At 38.7% G+C, this 26069-nt stretch overlaps 1 protein-coding gene across 1 annotated transcript; it reads right to left on the minus strand.

The window, feature by feature from the left end:
• Positions 1-182: 182 nt before the first annotated feature.
• On the minus strand, positions 183-25681 carry notchl (notch receptor, like). The gene is made up of 12 exons (XM_041794273.1): positions 25675-25681; positions 24627-24944; positions 18977-19124; positions 18300-18632; positions 15804-16021; positions 15221-15548; positions 12948-13123; positions 12616-12677; positions 12283-12406; positions 10702-10799; positions 10295-10626; positions 183-1297 (listed from the first exon to the last, which is right to left on the minus strand). Exons 1-12 carry the CDS (start codon positions 25679-25681, stop codon positions 787-789), a joined length of 2655 nt encoding a protein of 884 aa, XP_041650207.1. The 3' UTR covers positions 183-786.
• Positions 25682-26069: the final 388 nt, after the last annotated feature.

A 26069-nucleotide genomic window follows, 5' to 3' on the forward strand; every position in this document is an offset into this window, starting at 1 on the left:
CCGCATTTAGAGCGGCAATGATCTCAAATCTGTTATTTTTTCTTCAGTTTGGAAATGGTGGCATGTTTATAAATGTGGATTATCCAGAGATAATAGATTGACAAAACTAAACCAAAATGGCAGATTCATATACTTGTATACATGTTGAAATTAAGTGAAACAAAACTGTAAATCCAAATTACTTTTCTATAATGTCACTTTATTGCATGCATCAGCAGGATACTGACATTTTTGTGCAAAAACAGTTTTTTTAACAGTATTTTTTCTTAATCTTTTACTCTTTTATCAGAGCACAACCTGTCAGATCAGTAAGAATATATTACAATGTTTGGCAACAAATCTCAAGACATTGCAGTGTTGTAATAACTGCTACATTCATCATGTTTTCCTGGTATCCTTTTAAACGGAACAATATTCTCCTCACTTGTAAAAAATATACAATTATAAAAGTAATAATTTAAGCAAAGCTGAGAGAAAACTGGGGGTCAGAGTTGGGAAGAAACATCTCCAAGTGCTGATGTGTTTTATTTGGTAGACTCTAATGAGTTAATCTGTTCAACAACATTTAACAGGCACTGACTGGATAAAAATTAAGAGTAAAAACCAGAGAAAAAAGACTGGGTTTCCTTGAGCTTTGGGCTCTTTTCAGGTCTTTTGCTTTGGGTTTAAAATGTAATATTCCTTGTGTGAAACCTGAGGTCAGTGCCTCTCTTTTGAGAGAGCATCATTTTAGGTTACAAAGTTTATGATACTAGTCTACTATGCTTTAAGGGATTTGTTTGTTCTCTAAAGGGCTGTTTGTGTGGAGTCAGCATTGTTGTTTGACCTCTCACCTCTTGATTTCTGCTCTGAGTTTGATGAATTCACTGCTGCTTGTTCTGCTCTGCTTGGATTATCCCCATTTACGAATGGTGGGCGATCTGACTGAGCGGCAGCATCTGTGGGAGGAGAAACAACCACTCTTTCTATGGGCTCATGGGCTAAGTTGTCTGTTACGATAAGATAATTTGGCTCAGGCTGTGGGGCACTGGAGCGACGCTGCAATGCATGCTGAGTGCAGGAAAAAGAGCGCTGCCGAGGGGCTGGCTGGGGCGACAGGAAGTGAGGTGTTGCGGCTCTGGGAGCTTCCTGATGCCTGTCTCGGTCCTCGTCTTCTGAGGTCACTTCCTGTAAGGTGCTGATGGGCCGAGGTGAGCGGCCCATGACTCTTGGAGGGACCAGCGCTGTTGCTGATTGGTTGAGCTGTGGCCGCCAGTTCTGAGGGGAGGGGTACTGAACCCGGCTCATTGACCAATCACTGGCAAGACAAGATGGTGATAGTAATATCAGACAATGCATAGAGGCTTAGAGACATAGAGGTCTGCAACAAAGACAACAAAAACAACAAAAAATTGATGTTGGGCATGATTAATGCAGAAAAAAAGACAAGCTTCAACAATAGTCAGAAAGTTGTACATTATTATTATTATTATTATTATTATTATTATTATTATTATTTTACTAATAAATGAATTAATTTATCATACAAGTAACTCATGTGGAGGCTATGGATGCTCTGAGAGACAACTAAGAAAAAAAGCTGATGATCAAAACTTTCCTCTCTTATTTTGACTGAAGCTCAGAGAAGGAAAGGTGTTTTTCAGGTTAAGAGGTTAGTATTTTTTATCAGTTAATACAATTATTTTCCCCCTTTTTGAAATAAGCACAGTGTTCATAGGTCCAAATAGGAATGTGTATGATTGGCCAGCAAAACAATTAAAATCGGGTCCCTTGGTGATCGGCAATTTCCTAATGCTTTGTCTAATCTGTAACGCAGCCACCTACCACTAGTTGCCACTATAGCTCCAGTCAGTGGCTACCACCATACTGTCATAAGGCTTTACAATCTGGATAACAAGCACAGTAAACAGGTGGCATAAAAAATAAAAATAACTGGACTTAGTCCAAACACGCCCTCAAGGAATTTTATTTGGCACACTTGAATGCAGGGCTGTTTCCTGCTATATACAGACTATGCAAATGCATGGGGTTCATAAGGCACTGAGGGGCCCCAAAGCTGAATGTTCATCTTCATCTGAGTATAATTAAAATGACCTGTCTTTATCCCTTATATGCTTAAAAAACTGTAGGATATTGGAATAAAATAAACCTCAATGATTGTTGTTGTACAGATGTCTACTATGTCATCGGCCAGCGGAAGTTATTTCTCAGATATTTGCCACTTAACGTTACTTTAGGATAAATCTATTAAGTGTAGTGTGCATTTTACAGGCCTAAAATAAATAACACTGGTTATTTATTAAGTGACTTACAAATATTAAGCCTGTTGTTGATTATTTTGGACTATTGTGGCAGTAGATTGTTGCTTTGAGTGGATTTCTGCTAGTTCAGCTGAGTTAGTTAGTGAGCTAGTTTGAATAATTCTGCCTCCATTCCTACAGCTGAATAAAGTTATTGATGTAGTGCTTTGTTTTATTCAGAAGAACCATAACATCATGAATGGAAGTAAGTGTAATGTAAACGATGCTATTTATGACATTAGCTCTGCCCACAGAAAAAAATATAGGTTAAGAGCATAAATAATTTAATATGAGAGGTTATCATGACTATAGCCTGTTTTGGGCATTAAGTGTCGTAGATTGTGGCATGTTTGTGGATCATCTAATGAATTAGGAATCTCTACATCGTAGTTTAGCAAACTAGGGGCCCTCAAACAGCATCTTGCGCAGGGCCCTGACAAAGCTAGAAACAGCCCTCCTTGGATGTGATGATAGACCTGCTCCACAATCCCCAATCAAAGAATGCTCTCTGTATCCATTCTCCGTGCTCATATTCAACAAGATCCTACAGGAGATGTGTCACATGTTGCTGTTAGAATCATTCACTGTGAAATCATTATTGCTGTCAATAATTGTAGTTGTAGTTGTTGGCCTATTACCACACATATGCACCAGCGTGCAGAGAGTGCGTGCTGAGCCATTACGCAGTTGTTTGGGGGAAAAAACACTCATCTCCAACCAAATTGGCCCAAATGCATTAAGCATCTAATGATGAGGACGGTAACAGCATGGCATGAATAGAGTTAAGATTAGCCTACTGTCTGCAAGAGCTGATGAAAGTGAGCTGCAGTTTATATGATGCACAAACTTTCCAGAGACCAGGAAGCAATTTCACCTTTGCATGAATTAAAAATAAATGATGTGTAAATAAGGTAGATAAATATCATTTAAACTTTGCTATTATTAAGCTATAACCAGGACTTAAATCAGTCAGAGGTTCTCAGCTGCTTTTTTTATCCATGTGTAGCACCATTACACATGATGAGGATCTAAGTGTTGTGGTTGTTTTCTCAGAGTTTTCCTTTATTCAGGGACAAAACTTTGTCAAGGTGGTGCTTAAATGAACACATTTCTTTACTGAAACGCACTGTCAGTTATTCTGAATATTTAACATGGATTGTCAGAATCTGTGTGGGATGTGGGTGGGACTGGACACACCTTTTGCACGTGTGGACAAGAGTGGATGACAAGCACTGCTGGAATGGGTGGTAATGGTTAATAATCAAATGGGAGCGGGTGGATGTAGGATTTACCCCTTAAAGCCTGAAAACACAAATTATAGCCAGAAAATTATATATTTTTTGGCACTAAAATGATTTTTTTTAACTTTCTACTGAAATCCAAAAAAATCCAAACTTCCATAAAATTTGACATATATATTTTTTGTATCTCATTTGATACATGAGGTGTTTTTGGTAACTGATAATCCACTTGAGGGCATTTTTTGTCATTTATCAAATTTTATTCAGAAGTTTCTTTTAGTAATTTATTGATCATATTGATTAGATAAAGGTATCATAAAAGTATGTATCAAATATGACACAACAGGCTTTAAGGGGTTAAGAAAAGAGTCCCATGCAGGGCTTTACTGTAATGTTCTTGTCGTGTTGAAAATCTTTGGTGCAAAATGTGCTTAAGACTAGTCAACTAGGACTTCCGGTTGAGCGCTTCAAAATGGCGGTGTAAAGGAAAAATTCTCCTGGTCGACCAAGTTGAAATCCCCACCAAAACACGAATTTTGGGTTGACTTGACACTATACTGATCTAAGATGGGTGGAGGTAAAAACAAGAAATCTAAAAATCAAGAAGAAACACAAGAACAGGACAAAACGAACGATAACCAAACCGACGTGGTGAGGATGGAGGCTAACGGTGAGGACGGGGACTTGAACGCAGTTAAAGCTATACAAATTCTGAGCACGGACATACAAGATCTAAAAAAGGAGCTTAAGCAGCAGTTATCTGACTTCAAAAATGATTTTAAGAATGACATCAAACAAGAATTCAGCAACTTTAAAACGGAGATGACTCATAAGCTACAAAGTATTGCTGCTGACGTTCGCAACCATGGCACAAGGCTAACCGAAGCTGAACAGCGGGTAGACGAAGCAGAATCAACTAACACGGAGTTAAGGGACGCTTTGCTGCACTCTTTAAAACAACAAAAAATCCTCCAAGCTCAGGTAACGGACCTAGAAGGAAGGTCACGCCGTAATAACATACGCATATACGGCATTAAAGAAGGCACGGAGGGTAGCTCAATGCTAACATTCATCGAAAAGTTTCTGAAGACAGAACTTCCACTGGACATGAACACCGACTTGCTCATTCAGCGAGCCCACCGGTCAGTTGGCCCGAAACCCCGAGATGAAAATGTCTCAAGATCCATTCTGGTTAACTTCCAAAGATATGACACTAAGGACAAAATTCTCAAAGCGGCATGGGCAAAGAAGATCACTTGCGAAGGTAAAACGGTCTCATTTGCACAGGATTTTCCCACCGAGGTTAATAATAAACTGAAGGAATACAGAGACATTAAGAAGATTCTTAAGGAGAAACAAGTCCGTTTCCAGACACCATATCCTGCAAAGATGAGGATTCACTGGGAAAACGGAGCATGCCTTTACAACAGTGCAGCTGAAGTAGCCCAGGATATGAGGAAGCGAGGCTACTCTGTGGACCTGCCGAAGACAACCGACCCGGACTGGGAACAGAGGCTCACACAAGGCGCACACTGGAACAAGAAAGACGGAGATCACGCCGAACGAGTACGATCGAGGCTTAAGGACTTTGAAAGACCGCAAGTATAAAACATACAAACGAAAAAGACTGAGGTATATGAGGATTTTTTTTTCCATTTTTCATTTGCTTCAACACTGACTAGTAATATTATGTTACAATCTTCACATACACATTAAACACACACCTGAGTCCCCAGCTGCTGCTGCTGACCCACACAGATACATTACACATACATATACAAATACACACACCCTCATCACCAGTGATGATCATTTAACTATCAATATGAACACTCCAACTCACCTTTACTTTACATGAACATGCAGATAAATATGGGAATTTATCTTATTTTATGATCAATTAGTGACTGTTACATTATAAATCCCCGTGGTAAATAAAACAATAATGACCGGGAAGAAAAGAAAAGAGATGGAATGATTGGCTCAACGATAAAGGACGGTTTGCTGTTTGCAAAAAGGGAGCCCCTGCATGATGTAGGACTGATCCTCCACCTGTACAGAAAGGGTCTTGTGAAGGTAATAGGGCAGTGTAAGTCCCTGAAGTTGGAAGTCATTTATGTAATAATTCTAAACGTGATTATTGTTCTTGTTTCTTTTACAGTTCTCTTTTTATGTTGATGTTGCCAGTACAGTTAAACTTACCTTAATCATGGAGTTTAATAACTATAGAGTAGTTTCCTGGAATGTAAATGGTTTGAATAATCCAGTGAAAAGGAGTAGAGTCATGTCAAAAATGAGAAGGGAAAAAAACCAAATCATATTTCTACAGGAAACGCACTTATCCCAAATGGAGCATGAAAAATTAAAAAGATTTGGATATAAGAACACATTTTATAGTTTCTTCAAGACAGGTCATAAAAGAGGGGTCGCTATATTAATTCATAATTCAGTTAATTTTGAACTTGTTAGGGAGATCAGGGACAGTGATGGCAGATATATTTTAGTACAGGGCAAGTTGGAGAATAAATTGATCACCTTGTTTTGTGTTTACTTGCCTCCACAAAGTGATCTCAAAGTTATGAAGAAGATTTTGGAACTGATGGCTTCAGAAACACAAGGAATATTATTATGTGCAGGAGACTTAAATACAATAATAAATAGAAAACTGGATACAACTAATAACAAGAGGACTGTGTCCCCTTTGACAAAATTACTGAGGAAGGGACTGAAGGAAAATGGACTATTTGATGTTTGGAGGGATTTACATCCTTTAGATAAAAGTTATACCTTTTACTCAGCCCCCCATGCAGTATATTCTAGAATAGATCATGTCTTCATGTTTCAAAATGACAGACACAGGATCCTCAGTTGTGATATTGGAACCAGGGACATTTCAGATCATTCACCAATTTTCCTAAAGTTACATTTAGATAACAGGCCAAAGAAAACCACTTGGAGATTAAATACCAGTCTATTGAACAATAAAACAGTTATACAGCAAATAAAAAAGGAAATTCAGACCTTTTTGGAATTCAATGATAATGGTGAAACTAATCCAAACATACTGTGGGACACCCTAAAGGCAGTAATAAGAGGAAAATTTATTTCTCTTAGTACAGCAATGAAAAGATCAAAGGAAGAAAAACTTAAAGAACTCGAAAATAAACTAAAAGAATTAGAAAGACAACATAGTGAAGATAAGAACCCTGTAACAATGCTTAAAATTCAAGAAACAAGAACCCAAATTTTGGATATATATAAGGAAGATATCGAGAAAAAATATAGATTTCTTAAACAGTCTTATTATGAGGTAGGTCCAAAAGCTACTAAACTATTGGCTAAAAAAATTCGTAAAAAGCAGGTGTCACAGTCAGTGTTTAAAGTAGAGGATCCCAAAACAGGGAAACTATACAGTGACTTAGATGAGATAGACACTGCATTTCAAACATACTATCAGGCACTTTATTCACAACCAAAACAAGGATGTAAGGAAAAGATAAAATTATTCTTGAATTCATTAGACCTTCCTACAATTGGAGAACAGCAAAACAAATGCATTACAGCACAAATTACAATGAAAGAATTAGAGACAGCATTAAAAAAAGTAAAAAATAATAAGACACCAGGAAGTGATGGTTTACCAGCTGAATGGTACAAGACATTTAGAGAAGAGCTGAATCCAGTACTCCTTAACTCATTTAACTGGACACTGGAAAATCTATCTACACCACCTTCCTGGGCTGAAGCTATTATTTCAGTTATACCTAAAGAGGGCAAGAGTAAAACACTGTGTAGTTCATATAGACCAATTTCAATTTTAAATCAGGATTATAAACTGTATGCTTCAATTATGTCTAAGAGGATGAATTCCTTTGTTTCTGATCTAATTGACACTGATCAGACTGGATTCATTCAAGGTCGCCAAGTACAAGATAATATTAGACGCTCTCTTCATGTAATACAAAATCTAAGAGAAACTAAAACAAGTGCTGTGCTAGCCAGTCTTGATGCTGAGAAAGCTTTTGACTGTGTTAGTTGGGATTATTTATTTCTGGTTTTGGAGCGATTTGGCTTCACCAAAAAATCTATCAATACTATTAAAATATTATATACTGCTCCTACAGCAAGAATTAAAATAAATGGCCGTCTCACCGATCGGATCAGATTAGAAAGATCCACTCGTCAGGGATGTCCCCTCTCACCAACTCTTTTTGCACTCTACATTGAACCTCTAGCACAAGCAATAAGAGAAGATTCTAATATTCAAGGAATTATGCATAATAACATAGAACACAAAATAGCGTTATACGCAGATGATATACTGCTTTATATTAATAATCCAAATGTCTGCCTACCTGTCCTTTTAGATCTCCTTGAGGTATTTGGTACATATTCAGGTTATAAACTCAACATTCAAAAACACAGTTACTAACATTTTCCTACAGCCCATCGACTGAACTTAGACAGAGACTTCCCATTGACTGGTCTCAAACAGCAATCAAATATTTGGGAGTGTGGTTGACATATTGTCCCAATGACCTATATAGAAAAAACTATGAAACTGTTAACAAGAAAATTAAGGAGGATCTTAGTAATTGGTCTACATCATTACTTAGCTTTAGTGCAAGAATTGAAGTTATAAAAATGTCCATTTTACCTAGACTGTTATATCTGTTTATGTCACTACCAATTAAAGTCCCGAACAAACAATTCAATGAATGGGATAAGCAAATTTCTAGATTTATTTGGAACGGCAGAAAACCAAGAATAAAATATAGCACATTAATGATCAGGAAAGAAAAAGGTGGGATGTCTCTCCCCAACCTGAGGGATTATTATCATGCTGCTCAGTTAAAAACTGTATTTTTTTGGTGTGAAAGTGGATATGAAGCAAAATGGAAGGAGATGGAGAATGAATTTAAAGGTATACCAATTCCAGCAATGATTGGAGACCATAAACTAATGTTAACCTACCAGAATCAATTGAATCAATATGTCTCCTTCACTCTACATGTTTGGTTTGATATTATAAAACAATTACATCTATGGACGCAAATAAAACAACTGAGATGGGTGGCCTACGATACAGAATTTAAACCAAATAGTATGGATTGTGGGTTTAAGTATTGGACAAATAGAGGCATCACCGCTTACTGTAAAATAATGGAAAAGAATACATTGCACAGTTTTCAAACACTTAGAGAAAAATATGACTTGGAAAACTCAGACTTTTTAGATTTTTGCAATTAAGAAATTATCTCTCCAAAATAGTTAAAGAAAATGAGACAAATAAAGAACTTAGTGATATAATACAGTTAACTATTAAAGCATATAAAGGTACTACTAATTCGATTATTTCCAAATTTTATCAAGGGATCACAAACGGTAAAGGACATACCACAAATTATATAAAAACAAGATGGGAGAAAGAATTAAATGAATCAATTACAAGACAACAGTGGGAAAATATGTGTGAAACTATATTCACAACCTCCTGTTCTATGTACTGGCGTGAGTTCGGTTGGAAAAACCATATCCGCTATTTTATTACTCCTAAATTACAGAGATATCGCAGAGCTGAGACATGTAAATGTTGGAGAAACTGTGGATGTGATGAGGCAGACCACCTACATATTTTCTGGAGATGCACTAGGGTACAACTGTTTTGGAAAGGTATTTGGACAATTATGCTACAGATTCTTGGACAGTTGTTCCCCTTGAATTTTACATCACTTTATTTAGGTGACGTACCTGAAGAAATAAAAGGATCTGATAGATACTTGTGGAAAATATTTACAGTAGCAGCAAAAAAGGCCATAACCCGTAAATGGTTACAGATAGATCCCCCCACAACAGACAATTGGATCGATATTATTAAGGAAATTCATGAGTTGGAAAGGCTGACTCTCTTATTGAGATTGAAAAAAGACTTATACATTAAAAGATGGGCTAAATGGAAGCTATACTTGGAAGAATAAATAGCATCCCCGGTGGTCTGCCTTAGACACTTGTATTGTTACAATGCATGTACCGCTCCCTTAACATAAACTCTGATTATTTACAGCTGATTGTGTTAAATCCTCATTAGACTTGTATTGAAATCTGTATTTTGATTTTATGTCTGGCAATGTCTTATTATGTTTTGGTGTTGTTTTTGATGTTATGTTTTTGTTGAAAAACAATAAAATATAAGTATAAAAAAAAAAAGACTAGTCAACTAAACACCATTAATACTTTTGCATTTAACCAGATTGGAAACTATTTGTCCATAAACACCCCTTGTTCCAGTTTTGCTGTCTAATAAAAGAGACAAAAAGCAGCTTTACCAATTTGATATATTTTTTTAAAGATTTACTTTTGGGCATTTATTAGATAGAGGAGGACAGTGGATAGAGTCGGAAAGAGGGTCAAGAGTGGGGGAGAGACATGCGGTAAAGGGCCTCAGGCTGGATTCAAACCTGCGCCGCCCGCGCACATGGGGAGCGCCTTTAACCACTAGGCCAGCTGCTCCCCTTGAATTTTTAACGCCCTTGCAAACACTTAACTCCTTACTTGATGTTGGGTCATAAAAACAGACACTTGCTCAAACTAAGTGACAAAGAAGGAAATCCTATGTGAAATAGGATTTAAAGGAAGTTAATTTACTGAAAATATAAGTTAAATAATAATAGGACTATGTAAATCAGACAGATTAGTCATGAATGTGTGGATGACTGTGGTTAAGTGTTGTATATGGATTCATCCTTGACTTACTTTTGAGGAGGCGGGGTCATATCTCGATGGGCTATGATCCCAGAAAAGGAGGCACTCCTTCCAGGCAGGCCCTGTGGTCCACCCCATGGCGAGTACATCAGAGCACGCTCCTCCCACAGCATCTCATTGGCTGCTTCAACAGTGACGGGCCCTCTTTGAATCTGATGAGCCAGTAGGAGCTCTAGGATTTGGTGACGCATGCCTTCTCTGGCCACATCGATCGGACGCCGGCCTCTACGGTCATGTAGCTCCAGATTGGCTCCATGGAGGAGGAGGAGTCTGGCTGTATCATAGCAACCGTGGAGGGCAGAGAGGAAGAGTGGCGTCTCGCCCTACGATAAAAGTAATTATTATTACAACTTTCTGTGATGTTTGGAGGATATTTAAAAGGCAGGGTCGGATCTTACTTTGTTGTCTTGCAGGTCCACAGCGGCCCCGTAGCGAATGAGGGTCCTTGTTAGGGAGAGGTGATTTACCGAGCATGCCCAGTGCAGGGCTGATCTCCCTGAGAGAGACAGTGTGAGTGGAGGGGAGGTGAGGGGAAGAAGGGAGGGAGTAAGTCAGCCAATGAACAACCATTATACAACAGAGTTGAGCCCAGATGGAGAAAGAGAGGGAGAACAGAGAGATGAGAAGTGGAGATGATTACTTCAGCTGAAGGAGGAAGATGAAACAGAGAGAACAAGATAAAATGGGGTAAAGAGGAATGTATAGACAGAAAGACAGCTACAGCCAGGAGGAGTGTGAGCAGCAGAGTTAATATCACTCAAGTTTGAGCACATCAGCTTTGTTCAGAGTCAGAGGAGGGCAGCAGGGGATCTAGAGGAGGAGAGGAAGAGAAAGGCCATGAAGAGATAGGAATGAGCACAAGGTGGGAGAGGAGGGAAGAGAAGGGGTAAGTTACTCAACCCCTCAGAGTACAGGTGGCAGAGAATGACTTGATCAAGAGTTGTACAGTTTTTACCCTTTGAAATAAGCTGTAGCCCATATCAAACCCTTACTTATCCAAATATTGCATAGAGTACTTAAGAGCATGGAAAAGTTTGTTTTTCCAGTGATTTTTTTGTTTTAATCTTGATAATAACGGCTTACAGCTCACAAAATAAAAAAAATCAACTTTCTCAAAATAATAGAATATTGGAGAGCTAGGGAGGACTTAGCACCTGCCACAGCGAAAACAAAAACCACCAGAATCTGATTTCCTGACCATGGCATTACTGTACTTGATTGGCCATCCAACTGGCCTAACCTGAACCCTATAGAGAATCTCTGGGGAAATGTCAAGAGGAGGATGAGAGACACAAGACTCAACAGTACAGACAGGCTGAAGGATGCTATCAGAGCAACCTGGCCTTCATAACACCCTAGCAGTGCCACAGGCTGATTGGCTCCATGCCATGTCACATAGATGCTGTGATATAAACAAAAAGAGCTCCAACCAAGTGCTAAGTGCAAAAACAGCATAATTTTTCAGAAGGTCAACATTTCTGTTTAATAAATCCTTTTTTTGATTGGTGTTTTGGTACTTTGGTACTGAGATAGTGGATTTTTTAATGCTATAAGCTATAAGCCATCAACCAATCATCAACATTAAAACAAAAAAAGGTTTGAAATATATAACTTTAACTGAGATGAATCTAGAGTATATGGCAGTTACACTTTTTGAATTACACCACAGGAAAAATGAAGTTTTTCATGATATTCAATTTGTTTTGAGTTGTACTAGTCTTTAACACTGCTGTATCAGAGTTTACAAGGCTATTAAGTTAACTTCCTTCCTACCTTCTGACCTATATCAAACATAAGCTTACAGGAAGTTGCAATCGCTGATATCAAGATCTTTTTAATAGTCTGTTTCAAAGGTCAGAACTGAGCTGAGAAAAGGCATTTAAGTATGCTACAGTAAAACCAGAAGCTGAATGAGCTGTAGCTCCAGCATTTTGACTGTTTCTAGGTTTAAGTTAATGCATCTGACAGGGATATATTACCAGTGTGATCAGTGTTATTGACTGGTACTCCTGCTCTCAGCAGCTCCAGGACCACCCTATCCAGGCCGCTCCGGACAGCCCGGATCAGAACCACAGAGCCATCAGGGCCACACCACTCTGCTGACTGCAAATACAACAAATGTATTATCAATAAAGAAAACACAGACATAAACAGAAAGAGAGAGCTTAAATGTGGTCTCATACAGTGTGGTCTGTGGTTATATATGAAACCTTCAGGGCTTAGTAGATATTTGGATAACAGCAAAGTTAAACATTAAATTCTCAAAATAATTGAACACTGGTTCTTCAAAACCTGTTGATAAAAGGACAGACCTGCTGTGGAGGACTGAGAAGAGGAGGAGGCATGGCATTTCTCTCCCATCCTCTAGGTGGAGCTGTGGGAGAATAAATAATTCAAGGTAGATGTCAGACTATAAGGCATTCTGATAATCATACAGTACAAAAATGTTTAGTTTGGGTTCAGTATGTCATCTTTTTTTGTTTGCAAAAGACACGCCATTCTTCTAAACAAATATCAATAACATTCAAGTGCCACCATTATTTTCAGCATCAGGACACCCCAGAGTTTATTTTGCTTATATCATGGCCACTTACCATCAAACAAATAAAAATGTTGAAAATGCTGAAAATGTTTCAAGTCTTACACTGAGCAGATCTGCGTGGCTGGGAGTTCCCTCCTCTGTAGTGTTTCTGCTCGGGGCTGCGGTGGTCACAGATGGAGGCATCCTCGTGTCGCCGCGAACATCTTGCATTGATGTCTTCCATTGAACTCTGGGTAAAGTCCGTGTCACTTCCTATATCCTGGTCTCTCTTGAGAGGTCTGAAAAACAAATTGATGTTTTGATACGGCACATAGGGAAACAGTTATATCCATCCTGTTGTTGCAGTGGTCACACACGGTGTGTACATATGCGTTAAACAAAGGTTGGAATTATTCAGAGGTTCATTATTTTCAAACCATGACATGTAGATTTTCACAACTTTAGAATGTCAAAGGTGACTGCAGCAGTGGCCTAGTTAATTACAATACAATCATACCATTTAGTTAAAAGCCCAAAGACACATTTCAATGTGCAAAAATGTTTTAAAAATGACAGGAAGAGGCTACAGTTTCCCTGAGCCAAAATCAACACTATCTGTATGCTTGGTTTGTGTGATCACAGTCACTTATTAAAAGTTATTTAATATGTTTACAATTTTAAAATGAGAGAAAGAACATCAAATGTTTAAATCTAAATGTTTGACTAATTTCCAAATTGATTCTTAGCATATTTGAGCACTTATATTTGTCGTGCCTTGATTATAATCCAACCATGCTGGTATAGGACTTACACTATATGGACAAAAAGTATTAATCAAACCCATTACCACATGTGCATAACATAAAGCACCTAGCCATCCAGTCTCCATTCGCAAACAGTTATGATAGAAAATGTGTTGCTCTGAAGAAATCAGGGACTGTAAGCAGGGTACTGTGATGGATGCCACCTTTGCAAAAAGATGTTTTTTGATAGAATTTGAAAGTGGAAGCATTTAGGAATAGCAGCAACTCAGCCACAAAGTGGAAGACCACAGAGTGGGATCAATGATTACTGAGGAGCAAGGTGCTTAGAGTCGCCAATACTTGATTCCATAGCTGAAGAGTTCTGAACTTCCACTGGCATTAATGTAGACACAAAAACTGTGCCTGAATGGGTTTCCATGGCCAAGCAGCCACATGCAAGCCTCACATCACCAAGTCCGATGCCAAGCATCAGAAGGAGTGGCCTAAAGCACTGAAGCCTGCTGCACCAGCTGTGCGTAAATTCTGTCTCAAGTTATGGTCTCAGGTCCACCCTAAACTCTACTTTAAAACTATTTAAGATATAACTTTAGTTGTGTCATTGTTTGGTTGTTCTACGGAGACGAAAAGTTGATCTTAACTAGTAGATGCTAATATCCAATATTGTCGCAGATATGACATTTTCACCTAATTTACCCAATCAATGAACAGAATTTTTAACCCAGTGTTTGTTACAGCACTGCCTCTCATGTCTAATTGTCTCTAAACAGACTAACAGCTAAAATAAGTTGTGCTAACTGCTGTTATTCCTCTAACGGCATCCTGTGTGGATTAAAAACATGACAAAGCATTTTGCCTAAAGCCATTATGAAATAATACTGACTTCGAGTGGTGAAATCGCTTATAGACATCAGTGCCTGACCTCATAAATGCTCTACAGAATGAATGAGTAAATATCTCACTATCACACCTACAGGGATTGTAATGATACTTTTGTCCATATAGTATGTGGATTATTGTTGGCGTTCAAAATGTCAATAAAAAAGTAGTTAAGAAGATACTGGCAAGCTGAAAGAAGCATGAAGCATCTCTAAAAATACACCATGACTGTGCCAGTCGTGAGGTAAACATCATAACCATCACCCACTTGTTACACTGATTTTGCTGAATGAATCTTTGTGCAGAAATGTATTTGGAAGAGGTAAGGAACATTCCTTGTAAAGCCTGGTAGAAAAGTCAGACATTTATGTTTGCAAATGTCCCTGAAATTTGGGAAATTTTCTTCAGTTTTTTGCAATTGTGAGAACACTGTACATTTAGTAAATTTAAAAAACAAATGCATGAATACAATATTCTCAAGGAAAATCACTGCAATCACAACTTTACAATGGTTCCATTGTTGTAGACACATGAGAAATAATACTACTTCATGTGAGGTGGAGAAGAGTTTGCAAATAAACACAGGACAAAGGTAATTTTCAACTGACAGACAGGAAGAGGGACCAGCCTTTTCATTAACTTTACAGGATGACCTCTAGCTTGTGTAAGTATACACCTTATTTTTCTACGTGACATCAGTCCTAAAGCAGACAAAACATCCTCTCAAAGACCTAATAAGCGTGTCCTCCCACTCACCGCATTCGAATGGCGTCCTCCCCCAGTGGTTCCCTCCTTCTCTTCTTCTCTGCTTCCTTCGCTTTCTTCTTTTTCCTCAAGCTGATCTTCTCTTTCTCTCTGCTCAATCTGACCCTTTGGTCTTGGTGAGCTGTGTGTGCTGTTGTTGCTGCTTTAGATTTGGGGTCACTGTCTGTGATAATGGACCGGTGTCTCACCCTGTGACCATCCTCCCTCTCTGCCCGATGCTGCCTCACCCTCCTCACCACCAAGAACGCCACCAAGGAGAGAACGAGCAGCAGGCCCAAGGCTATGGCTATCACCGCCCAGAGCCACGCTGGAGTTGGCTCTTTGAGAGGGAAAATACATATTAGAGTTGTGTAACATTAGAGAAATATGATTTTGTTTGAGAATTTTTCATAGTAATACCTAAACAACAAAATAAGATGCTATTGGAGATGCTGCAAACTCCTATTCTTTTTCAAAATGACCATCATCACATCTGCACACTGGAAACAGAAAGGTGTTTATGTGCTTTGTTTGGATCAAATTCAAGCTGGACGTGTGTTTGTGGGTGTATTTGAGGAAGGACATGAGAGCCTACCTTTAACTTCCTTTATCACAGTATCCTCCTCCCTGCTTCCTATTTCCTCTCGGACACCTTTTATACTGATGACAGCGTTCAGCTCAGGACGGGTTTCGGATGACTTAGGCCTCCGCAATACAGCACGCAGGAAATTGGCCGCCTCTGTGGCATATGGGAAACAGGTAGAGGGAAGACGGGAGCATGGCCTGTTGTCCACCTGGAGGAAAAGGAGGGAGCTAGCAAATAGAGACAGAGTGAAACCAGGGAAAAGAAGAAGTACGTCATAACTGAGGCCTTTTTTCTAAAGCGCAGGAGTGTCAGGAAATCTTTACGTAATAATATCTGGCAGCTTCTTAATGATTTGCAAAAGTAACACCCTGTTTTTAATACTTTAAGCATGCATCCAGCCTAACTGGGCTCAAGCTCTGTCACAAAGAGCACAAAACGCCCTTTTATTTAAAAACATGTGCATGTTGCATATGCCTGAGGGCAAAAAGATCCAATATTGACTTTTGGCCTTGTCGTTGTGTACAGAGATTTCTCCAGATTCTCTAAATATTTCAATGCTTTTATATACTATAGATGGTGGAATACTGAAAGTCTTCACAATTTTATGTTGAGGAACATTTTTCTGATATTTTTCCACAGTTTTTAGACACAGTCTTTGGCAGATTGATGAACCTCTACCCATCTTTACTTCTAATAGACTCTGCCTCTCTAAAATGATACTTTTATGCCCAGTCATGTTACTGACCTGTTGCCAATTAACCTAATTAGCTGCAAAATGCTCCTCCAGCTGTTATTCATTGCTACCACTTACGTCGAGCCTTTCAATGCCTCGTCCATGCTTTTTTGAAATGTGGTGCTGCCATCAAGTTCAAAATGAGATAATAATTTTCAGAAAATGGTAAAATGTCTCATTTTATACATCTTATATGTTGTTTATGTTCTATTGTGATGATTTGACAACCATTGCACTCTGTTTTTATTAGCATTTTACACAGCACCCCAACTTTTTTGGAATTGTGGTTGTAAAGAAAATTAACATAGTGCCACCTAGCCACGTTTTCTTTTGCTAGAGAAATAAAAAAGGTATTAAAATGAAAGTTGAGACTCAGTGGACTCCAGCAATACCACCCTTGTCATTGAAGTTTGTATTTTTGCAGTAAACATTTTTTTCATCGCAGATAACTCTGCTGGGGTCGAACTTCAGTTCATTTGCATGGTTGTCTTTGAATGGGAAATGTTAATTAGTCTGGTTAATTTCTGTAAAAAGAAAAAATATATTTTTTTTTTATGATGTCAATCAAACAATCGATCAAGAATTTTATTTGTCCCAATTGAGGCAGTTCATAAGGGAGCGTAAGAAACATAAAGACACATAAAACATATATGAGTACATAAGAATGTGTAAGAGCACAAAAATACACATTTGAGCACAAAGTAAACAAAACTTTGTGATTAATTAATCACAAGGAAATTGATTAATTAATCACACTGGGCTGTCACAATGTGCAAAGTGCAAAAAGCTATCACTTCCTACTGGAGTTAGGAGAGGTGGCAGTAGGAATAAAGGAGTGTTTGTATCTACTGGTGTTGATTGGTTTAAGTCTGAGGAGGGAACCTGATGGAAGAAGCTCAAATTGTTGACGTAATGGATGAGAGCTGTCTGACAAGATAGACTTAGCCATGTCTTACACCTTTTTGTTGTACAAATCCTGAAGAGGTATGCTAACAGATGAAGTGAGGAGAGCATGTGGCACCCTGTCTGATGCTTGCATGCTGTTTGAGATAGCATTTTAAGAATAGTGATTCTTAGAGCAGTGGTTCCCAAGCTACTTTCCTTGGAGACCCCCCTACTTTTATCTAAGAAAAGCCGAGACCCCAAGGACCCACATATATTAAAAAGTGATAGATTGCTGTCAAAAATTAGCATCAGTTTTAATTGTTTTATGGACAAAAGCCTAAGAAAATAGGTCTACATTAGTATACTAAAAGACATTACTAAAAGCCATGATCTTAGTCAATAAATATATGCCCCCCCCCAGGTTGGGGACCAATGACCTAAGAGTGTGTCCATGTTTTTGACAGTCTGGCAAATATTAAGGTGAGTTTAGCCTGCTTTGTTTTACTTCCTAGCATTCCTCTTGGCCCACTTTTGTTTAAACTTTACCTACATAACCTAGATGTTAACGACCCTATCAAACCTACATATGCAACTTTGTCAGCCTGCAAATCTTTGTTCTCATCTGTCTTTCACAAACTATGGACAGTTTAATATGTTTGAAGTGTAAAAGTAACTAGCTTGTGTTTGATGCAGCATGCTTGAACTGTTCTCCAATGCTTGTTGTAAAGTGAGACCAAATGACTCTATTGTTAACTTTCCTTTTCTGCTGAGGCTGGACCAGATCTGCCTTGCAAAACAAGATTTCAGCTCCTGTGAGACTGTTTAAATACAGTTTTAATAAAAACAGGTCTACTTTGAAAGTTTCATACATTTCAACATGTACCTACCCGTTTGAGTCAGTCGGTGATGCCTGAGCCAGCATGTTGGCCAGCTGCTGAGCGTCAAAGTCAAACAAGTTGCTGTCAGGGGCGAGGGGGGCGGAGCCTCTCAGTTTAAGGGGTGACTGGAGGAGGACGCTGAGCGCCCAGAGCAGGGAGCTGTTGGAGAAGGTCCCACGTTGTTGTGGTATGTTGGCGTGAAGGATCAATGTGCCTTTGGCCCACAGGGGGCTCTGGTGCGTGAAGCAGTCACTGCCGTCCCATCCGCAGGGGCCGTTGTCACATCCCTGATCGCAGTGGGAGTTAGCATAGTGGTCGCGACAGTAAACGATGTGACTAGGTCTGAGAAAAGAAAAAAAACGAGATCTGCCTCAAGATCTTCATACTTGCTCCCCAGAGCTTAAGATGATCTTTTTTATTACAAAAGTCTAATGTGTAAGTTAACAATAACTCTTCTGGTGGAAACGTACAAAAAGTTGTTTCAGGATTGTGGTTATTCTCTCCGTCTGACAAGGCTGATCTTCAGCAAACATGTGAAGTGGTACAAGATCAGCTTTGACAGTTGCAACTTATTTGCAGATAAACCAAACTCATGTACATCTTCAAAAACAGTAAAAAAGTAGGAGCTAGAAGTTTCTTATTCACACCATCCACTATTAATGATGATAACAATGAATGTGTTTTACTTGCAGGGGCCTCCTGTCCTGTCCTTTAGGCAGTCAAAGCCATCTCTGAGACACACGGGTTCCATACAGTCTCTGTCACATGAGCCGTCACCAAACTTTTCATTACACTTTCTGCTGACTGGACACTTGCCCCAGGGATCTCCAGACGCTGTGGAGAAAAAAAGACACTAAGTTAGTGCTTACAAAAGTGTCAGCAATGCAAAGGCAATTTTTTTTTAAGCTGAGTTCATTTTCACTAGCCACACCCTCGGAGGATTACTGCCAGACCTGCTGAATCAAGAGATCACTAAACTAGAACCTGTTTGACAAAGTGAAGAAAGCCAGAACATCTCAAAAACCCACAAATCATGCTGCCATCTAAAGAAATTCAAGAACTGATGAGAAACTAAGTCACTGACAACCAATGGTCTGAAAAGGGTTACAAAGCCATTTCTAAGGCTTTGGGACTCCAGCCAACCACAGTGAGAACCATTATCCACAAATAGAGAAAACTTTGGACAATGGTGAACCTTCCCAGGAGTCGCCAGCCTACCAAAATGACTCCAAGAGCACACTGATGACTCATCCTGGAGGTAACTAAAGAACCCAGAACAACATCTAAAGACCTGCAGGCCTCACTTGACTCAGTTAAGGTCAGTGTTCATAACTCAACAATAAGAAAGAGACTGGGCTAACATTGCATCCATGAGAGAGTTCCAAGATCAAAACCACTGCTGACAAAGGCTTGTCTCACTCTGGTTTAAAACTAACACAGCATTTAATTGAAAGACTGTCATACCAACAATCAAACATGGTGGTAGTTTGATGGTCTGGGGCTGCTTTGTTGCTTCAGGACCTTGACCACTTGCTATAACTGATGGATCCATGAATTCTGCTCTGAATTAGGTGAATGTCCGGCCTTCTGTTTGTGACTTCAAGCTAAAGCACACTTGGGTTATGAAGCAGGACAATTCCAAACAAACCAGCAAGTCCATCTCTGAATGGCTTACAAACACAAAGTGAAGTTTTTTGAGTGGCCTAGTGAAAGTCCAGACTTAAATCTGATAGAGATGCTGTGGCATGACCTTAAACAGGGCATTCATGCTTGAAAACTTCCAATGTGGCTGAATTTTAACAATCCTGCAAAGAAGAGTGAGCCAAAATTCCTCCATGGAGATGTGAAAGACTCATTGCCAGTTATTGCAAATACTCGCTTGCAGTTGTTGCCACCAAGGGTGGCACAACCAGTTATTAGGTTTAGGGGCAATTACCTTTTCACATAGGACCAGGTAGGTTTGGATGTTTTTTGCCTTCATAAACAAAATCATCATTTAAAAAGTACATTTTGTATTTACTTGGGTTATCTTTGTCTAATAGTAAAATCTGTGTGATGATCTGAAACATTCAAGTGTGACAAATGTGCATGAAATAAAATATCAGGAACGGGGCAACTACTTTTTCATGGCACAGTATGTGATTTAAATGTAAAGATGATTTTGATCAAGTCATAGATAATTACAGGAATGTTTAGAAATGTCTTGTCCATGAGTGAAAAATTTAAGAAATGGGTTTACCATGAGTGTTGCTAGTTTAAACTGCAGGTTAATTTTATCATAATTAAAAAAGTGAAACAGAACCACTTGCACATCACTTCTGCATGCTCTGTACATGAACTGAATACATTTTTGGACTAACATGTAAAATATCTAAACAAGTTCTGTTTTCTTTTCCTTTCAGTTTTATTCCAGCGAATTAACTGCTCTCACTAAGTGATTTATCGCATGGCCAAGTCACCCACATATTCAAACCTCTCATTGTTTCAGTGCATTAGCAGCTTTTCATAACAATGCAGGTCAAGCCATGAAAGGTGGCTCCTGATACGGACTGTTAAAGGAAACAGGAAATGGCCCCGACATAAACAGGAAGTTTCCAGGAGAAACGAATAGCTACAGGAAATGGAGTGGGCCGTGCCTTGATAAAGGTCGAAGGTCGTCACCGTGGCAATGAGGAATGTGATGGAGTTGGACAATGGGGTTGGCAGGTGTGTGCAGGGCCATAAATTCATAGTAGCAAAAAAATCATGAACAATAGAGCTGAAATTAGAGATGGGGAGTTTTTAACACTTTGGTTTCATTTGGTCAGCAAAAAGTGTTCCTGATACAGTGGGAATAAAAAATGTTTACATTTCTATAAATAAGATAGAACAGTATAAAGCCGTGGTTCTCAACTGGTCCGGCCTCAGGGCCCACCAGTCTGTCTTAGGACAGATCATCACTCAAGTTTCCAAACAATTTTCAACAACACATGTTTACATAATTGAATATGTTTCAGTTTGGACCAAAACACCTGACTTAAAAAAGAAAAGAGGCAAAACTGACAAATTTGATACCATCTTTCAACATCATTATGTGTCAATTTTTGCCAATTTTGCAGAGAACTTGTGAAATTAGTTCATTATCATGGGAAAAGTAGCAATTTATTGCAAGAAGATGAGATAAATTAGCTGAAATATTGATCACATTTTAAAACTGACCCAATTTCACAGTAAAACTGGGTAAAATAAAAGGTATCGATGCATGTGCAATAAGGACTACAGGACATCAGCCACAAATTTTATTTTCAGACACCTAGTCGCGACCCACTGAAAACTGCTCTGCGACCCACGTTGGGTCCCGACCCACCAGTTGAGAATTACTAGTATAAAGTATAAACTCCGAGAGCAATTTTTGTGCCAGGATTCTTCAAAATGACAGCACAAAAAGAGAACACAAAAGAGCATCAAATGTAAATGAAATACATAAAAGAATGAAGTGTATTATGAAGTATTCAGTGGATAGGTTTTATTCAAAAACGTCATAAAAGAAGGATAACTAGAGGGACAATCAGTTCAGCATCAGACTTAAACATCTCAGACAGTGTTGGCACTACTCCTTAACAGACTTTACGGTACAATATCTGTTGCCTAAACTTTATCTGTGGGATCTTTCAATTGAAGCCAATGTAAAGTGGCTTAAATCTGCATTCTTGTTTATGGCCAATGGGGGCAGCGCAGGTTACAAAGGCTGTGACTTTTGAGAGAGTCATCACTCAATTTTTGACTTCAGAAAACTCTTCCTTACAAAATTGCAGCATAATTAAATTATCATTTTAAAATTCCTGGTAATGCAACTATTTCTTCAATCATGTTTCTTTTATTTATTTGTTTGTTTGGTTTAATATCAAAGAATTTTTTTTTTTTTTTATAATTCCAGAAGACCGATCCAAGAACTGTTGAATCCATTTCTGAAATGTCAAAAACAGTTTAAAGGAAGGTTTGGCAACCAAATTAAAGTGGGCAGTTGCTGAGCCGAAAGGACCAAAATGAAGCAAACAAAAAAGTGTCTTGTGCACTTGCATGTCCAAATTATTTCTTGCACTACCACAGTAGAGACACTTTGATAGTGCTAGAAATGTCCCTACTTTGGTGTAATAAATGATTAGGACCTCCTCCTCATGCTGGTCACCAGCCTGGTCACACACTGCTGTGGGATGGCATCCCATTCTTCAACCAGCATTTCACACAAGTCAGTCAGTGTGTCATACAAGTCTCTGATGAACCCTGCCCTGTGGGGGCAAGTGTTATTTTGTAGTCTGGTCCCAGACTGTGGAGATTACCACTGGTTGCAGAATCTCATTTGATAGCTCTCTTTATTGAGATTGCTTCCAGTGATGACAAGCCTCAAATTTCCAGTGTGGGAGATGCCGCCCCACACCATCACACTGCTTCCACCAAAAGATGTTGGGCAGAGAGCCGGCAACCACATTGTCCTGAAAACCTTTACTGCAAATCTGTAGAAGACTCCTAGGTTCCTAAGTGCTGAAAGGTTGAGGAGACTACACTCTTGGGGTGTCATCTTCTTGGGACGCTTATGTTTCCGCCTGTCTCTAACACCCCCTGTTATATGGAACTGGGCCTTCAGTTTGGAGATGGTACTAGAGCTAATTCCTACTTGGTTTTGCATAACACCAGCTTGAAGTTTCCCTATCCAGATCAGTAAAACGTAGCATATGGGTTCTTGGAGGAGACACCAACTTATTACTGTAGCAGGGCCCATGCTCACAGGGGCCAGAAGCTGCCAAAAGCTACCAGAAGCTCAAAAGAAGAGTCTACACAAACACTAGCATTGGCACAAAGGATTTGGCTAATTTTTCATGGGAGCAACCCTCATACTCAGCTCTACTGCTCATCCCACAAATGCATGTTCCTTACAAATGTGGCACCATTAACAGGGAAATAAACAGGCTTTCCAATGGTGTAAGATTTATTGCCAAGAAGCATTGTTACAACAACGAAATAATACGTTTTGTGCTAAGTATATACAGAAATAATAAAGTCGTCTCTCTGATAGCCTGGTTTGCTTTCGTAGGTTATACAGAAGGATCGGCACAAGTTTCTGTTTTCATTACCAGATTTGAAAGGAAATCTCATCACAGGAGTTTTAATCTTTCAGAAAATTCTTTAAAATCCCTTTTGAAGATGAAACTTTCTACTAAATACTGTTTCTACCCACTCATTATTTTATTGCTGGTTGTATTCCACCATTTTCTCCAGGTTTGATCTGTTATTCTTTTATCCAGTCCTTTTTTGATACATTCCTCTTAATCTTTTAAAAATCTAAACTTGTTGCTTGCTTTTTATTTTCTATCTCCATTTTTTTTATTTATTTTGTTTTTACTGTTGGAATTTGATGTTTTGCAAAGCACAATTAAAACAGTTGTTCTAACTGCTATACCAATAAACATATTTATAAAGGATATATTTAGTTCTAAAAATCAATGCATAATGTATGTACAGTTTTGCATTTTCTGATGAAGACTATTATAGGAAGCAAAAAAGTGAAAAAAGAAGTGCATATTAAAGAAAAGATAAATTGTGCAACACATAGAAAAAACATTTGGTTCATGAAACTTCTTTACTTTTTCTTTTACTCCAAGAAAACATTCTTGTCCACAAATAAATTAAAGTAAGATTCCCTTGTCAGTCATGATATTGTAGTTGAGGCAATGTAAATATGAAAGCTCCCCAAATCTCTTCCTTTAATTGTAAAGGATTTTATTTGGAGTACAGTATTCTCTGAGCCTGTGTCTTTATGAGGGAAGGAGGTCAGAATTCCACTTTAACATGCTTTTAACTGGCAAGCAAAATACTTATTTATGGAGTTATTTATGCTTAGTGACTTAAAGTCTCCAAGGATCCACAATTTAGGGTCACTTAGGATGTTTTTTTCCCTAAAATTACTGAGGAAGTTTTGATAACATAACTCTAGAACTCTGAAATCACTGGACAAAGCCCTGGCATGTGTATAGGATCAACACTTGTGTGTGCTGTGGGTTTGTCAAAGGTAGATTTATATCAACTAAAAATCATATCTCTTTTCCTGAATAGGTTATTTAAGAGCTGTAGATAAAAGTGTAAAAAAAATGTTTTCTCACTCAAAAACATTAAGCTGAATAGTCAGTCACTGGTGTAATTAAGAATCTACTGACATCAGTAATGTACAGTAATGCATCATTTTGATGCATGGGCCCTGGGGGCTCAGTTTTTTAGGTTTGGAGCATCTGCTGTAAACATCTTCTATGTTTTGTATAAACTAACTGGCGATTCAACTGTTGAAATTAAGCACAAACTCACCTTGACTTGTCCAGCTCAGCCCCAGCAGAACAAACATCCTCAGAGCCAACATCTCCAGGTTGTCCAGGTCACCAGCTGTTTGCCTTTTTTTCTCTGCTGTCCGCTCCAGCTGCCGGGTAAACTTCCCTTTGATCTCAAACAGAGCGTTAACACTGCTGTGGTGTAAAGTCACAATGAAAAGTTTACTCTGAACATGTCGTACAACTCCATCACCAAATCCAACACCAGCACCTTCCAGCTCCACCACCACCCAGCCCACTCTGTTCACTGGCTTTTTTTTTTCAGAGGCCCTGCGGATATCTGGACAACTTCCTGCCACTGTGTAGAGAAGAATAGGAGGGTGACGGCTGTATGTGCATGTGTGTGTGCGTATTTGTAGCTCTTTTTGTGGCTCAGCATGAAAAAAAGAAGAAACAGTATGGAGTAAGGGCGACTTTAGAGGAACAGTTATTTCAATGTGTCAAAGCTGCAGGGTGTGAGGGAATGGCGTGGTTTGAATTTGACCTTTACAAAGAAGTCTGGACGTACGCACACACAAACACACAGTTTTGTCCAGCTGCTGAGTCAAAAAAATGACTGAGTTGCCTGTAAGAGGAGCGTATAGACTGCCTCACAAAAGGAAACAAAAGTGGATTTTTTTTTAAAGGACAAAGAAATAAGAGTTGTACATTTAAAAGAAAAGCCGTTCTGAGAAACAAAACTTGTTTTATTCCCAGAGACTGAGAGAAAAGCATTTCAGACAATGCCATTTGTGTTGTATATAACCAACTGATATCTTAATTTACCCCAAGGACATTACATTACCAAAAGAATCCAGACGTTAAATAAAAAGACATAAATTTGAAAAGAAAAAAAAACAAACAAACACTGATTTGGACAAGGTCCTGCTTCAAACCCCTATTCCAGTGTCTCCTACTGAGTAATCATTTTTCCATGGGTGGCAGAGGGGGTTTATTTTTGTGTACTTCTGCTCTTTTGAGATCGTTCACCAGCAGTAATTTGTATAAGGATGTTCAAATAACATCACTCACCTTTGAAAATGTTTCACCTTCCATTGCTTAATCATTGCTGATGAATGCTGATTGTTGATAAGGTAGCTTAAAGCAGCCGTCATCCTAGAGTGCAGGCATGTTAGATGATACTGGCTGCAAACAGCTGCAGAAAAATATTAAAAGGAAAACATTAGGAGCTTGATTTTTAACATGAGAGATCACCCCTGAAAGGAGCATTTACTGGAGGGATTATCGGTGAATGCCTCTCTCTCATGCATGGATAGTGAATATTTAGGTATTGTTAAAAAGACAAAAAAAAAATGGTGTGCAAATTTACTTTGGTGGCTGTAAAAATACCTGGGGAGCCTGCCCATTTGTGGTCTACATGTGGGAAACACTGCCCAGAAATGTAACCATTGATAACCTTGCATCTTTGAATATCAAGGTTCAT

Source organism: Cheilinus undulatus, linkage group 8 (assembly GCF_018320785.1).
Source record: "Cheilinus undulatus linkage group 8, ASM1832078v1, whole genome shotgun sequence".
Classification (NCBI taxonomy): Eukaryota; Metazoa; Chordata; class Actinopteri; order Labriformes; family Labridae; genus Cheilinus; species Cheilinus undulatus.